This window comes from Alosa sapidissima, chromosome 16 (assembly GCF_018492685.1).
Source record: "Alosa sapidissima isolate fAloSap1 chromosome 16, fAloSap1.pri, whole genome shotgun sequence".
Classification (NCBI taxonomy): domain Eukaryota; kingdom Metazoa; phylum Chordata; class Actinopteri; order Clupeiformes; family Clupeidae; genus Alosa; species Alosa sapidissima.
In genome coordinates, this window is record NC_055972.1 from 4,109,186 (window position 1) to 4,111,583 (window position 2,398).

The 2,398-nt window shown below is 41.2% G+C and overlaps 1 protein-coding gene across 2 annotated transcripts in view; it reads left to right on the forward strand.

The window, feature by feature from the left end:
• st3gal7 (ST3 beta-galactoside alpha-2,3-sialyltransferase 7) overlaps positions 1-709 on the forward strand; it is a 20,376-nt gene extending 19,667 nt beyond the window's left edge. Inside the window, exon 7 of one of the 2 annotated variants that reach the window (XM_042065479.1) lies at positions 65-709. In XM_042065479.1, the coding sequence (XP_041921413.1) occupies positions 65-301 (237 nt within the window). In that variant the 3' untranslated portion in view covers positions 302-709. Of the gene's footprint in view, positions 33-64 lie in introns of those variants that run through there. The other variant, XM_042065481.1, reaches the window with a different exon arrangement.
• The last annotated feature ends 1,689 nt before the right edge of the window (positions 710-2,398 follow it).

Sequence of the window (2,398 nt, forward strand, 5' to 3'; positions counted from 1 at the left end):
GCGTACTCTGGGCGCGTGCGCGGCAGTGTTAATGCTTGTTTATCGTGTGTGTGTGTGTGCGCAGCTGGTGCCTACTCTGGGCGCGTGCGCGGCGGTGCTGGCGCTGCAGGTGTGTGATCAGGTGAGTCTAGCAGGCTTCGGTTACGACCTGCAACATCCTGCCGCTCGCCTCCACTACTACGAGACGCTGCGCATGGGCGCCATGGAAACACAGGTGGTTCACGACGTCAGGGCGGAGACTCAATTTCTACGGCAAATGGTGAAAGCAGGCGTCATCAACGACCTCACTGGAGCAATCTGATTGGCTTACTGCCTCATGGCAGCAATCTGATTGGGTGATTGCAAATACCAATATTATTATCAGAGATAATATCAACATGTCTTAAACATGTCTTAAAAACCCTCTCTTAAACACACACAAACATACACACTCAGACACAGAACTTCACAGACACACACACACACACACAAACTTTGCGATCACCGTGGACAGGATTTTAAAAAAATGGTTTATTAAAAGTGATTTATTAACAGGAAGTTGTGCCACATCAGGGAAACACACAGACTGTTTGCCAATGATAAAATGAGACTGAAAACAAAACACTTGTGTCCACTGTTATTTGCACATTTGTTAAATTACGTGTGTGTGTGTGTGTGTGTGTTTTCATCTGGATCTGGATTGTGGTCATTAAAATATGCCAAAAAGCCACACTTTGTCTGTATTTTATGAATTAACATACGAAGAGAATGCACACCACACACACACACACATTGAGAGAACATATGCATGAGCAAATACAACTGCAGTGTATACATTGCATGGGACACATCCAGTGTCACTGACCAAATACTCCACATGGTGTGTGTGTGTGTGTGTGTGTCTGGGATGCGGGAGGCAGGGATGAGAAATGGTTCAAAGAACGAAAACCGGAATAAAACCAATTTCACTTGTTCCGGAGTGAAAAACGCTATTTTAGAGAACCGGTTAATAACGGTATTTATCGTTCTGATTAACCTTTCTCTGAATATTATTCCATATAAGTCCATAGGCTTGGAAAGTCACCTGCCCACAAAGTGTTCCCCAGACCCCTTATAGGATGAATTTAGTCAGATTTTATGAATCACTGTCTCCCTGTACAATAATAGGCTATAGGCCTATTATGAGCTGATAAAAAGAATTTTCATGCAACACTATCTTAGGTGTCTTTTCCAAGTATGTAGCCTATAGCAACGTCACCTATTACCAACCGTCCCGTATTTCCAACCTCTTATGTGTATGTGTCACTTAATATTCGTTTCTATACAAACCAAGACGGCGGATTCCTAAAGAAACTCAAGAACCCACTCCATAAGTGTCTAAATTAGCTATGTACCAAAAATTACATTTTATTGTGACTCGAAGAGCTGTAAACAGTGTCGTAAGGCTGCGTATACAAATCCACTTGGAGCTCCAGTGGAATTTTGATTTGCGACGAGAATTCCTTGGTCTAACCGTTGATGTGCCGTGAGAAAGGTTGGAAATAGGCACCCACCTGCCCAGCACTAAACTCTGAGCGTGGTAAACAAAATCGGATATTTCAGGCAGTAAAAGCCCTGGTAAGAACCAAACTAGATTTTGTTCAAATCTGCACACCTATGTCTACTGAAAAATGTAGGGTTCTTTTATCGAATGTTATTTTTAAGTATTGAAAAACATCGTTGTTTTAGAATTTTCGCACAAAATGGTCGGTAATTGGTGGTTTTATGATAAATTACTGAAACATTGTGTGAAATAACATATGCTACCAGAGACACTAGGAAAATATCTAGGCCTAGTGTCACGCAGTTGGTAGCACCACACATAGGCTAGGCTATTACAGGGCTTAAAGCAAAATTTTTTGTGCCTGAAGTTAGGCTAGCACACATTTTTGAAGATCTATTATTATATAGGCTAATTGGCTTCTTTCAAATCTCACCCCATGCCTGAATTACGGCACAATGATTTTAACAGTTAGCCTTGATATCTAACGTGCTTTGATATAAGCTTTAAGGCTGTTGGGCAGTAGTATTGTGCCACCGGCCATAAAATTAATTTGTAAAAGCAGTGTCATTTTTAAAGGAACGTTATAAACTGTTCTTCTCTAACCGGTTACCATTTAAAGGAATTATCCTGAGTAAAATGCACTTTAGATCGATTTACGGATGATTGGGAGTACATACGTTGAGTTGACATCCAAATCATGTCATTCGGATGTGTTTTGATAAAGTTCGATGTTACCGTTTTTAGTCAAAGCTCGTTAGCGTGGAAGTGAGAAGGGCATATTATTTCGCCGCTACAAAACGCTATTTTTATACCTCTTCTACAGTTCCAAACAACATTGCACTTACGTGGTAGTGAGTAGAGGGTCCCTAAAGCCAA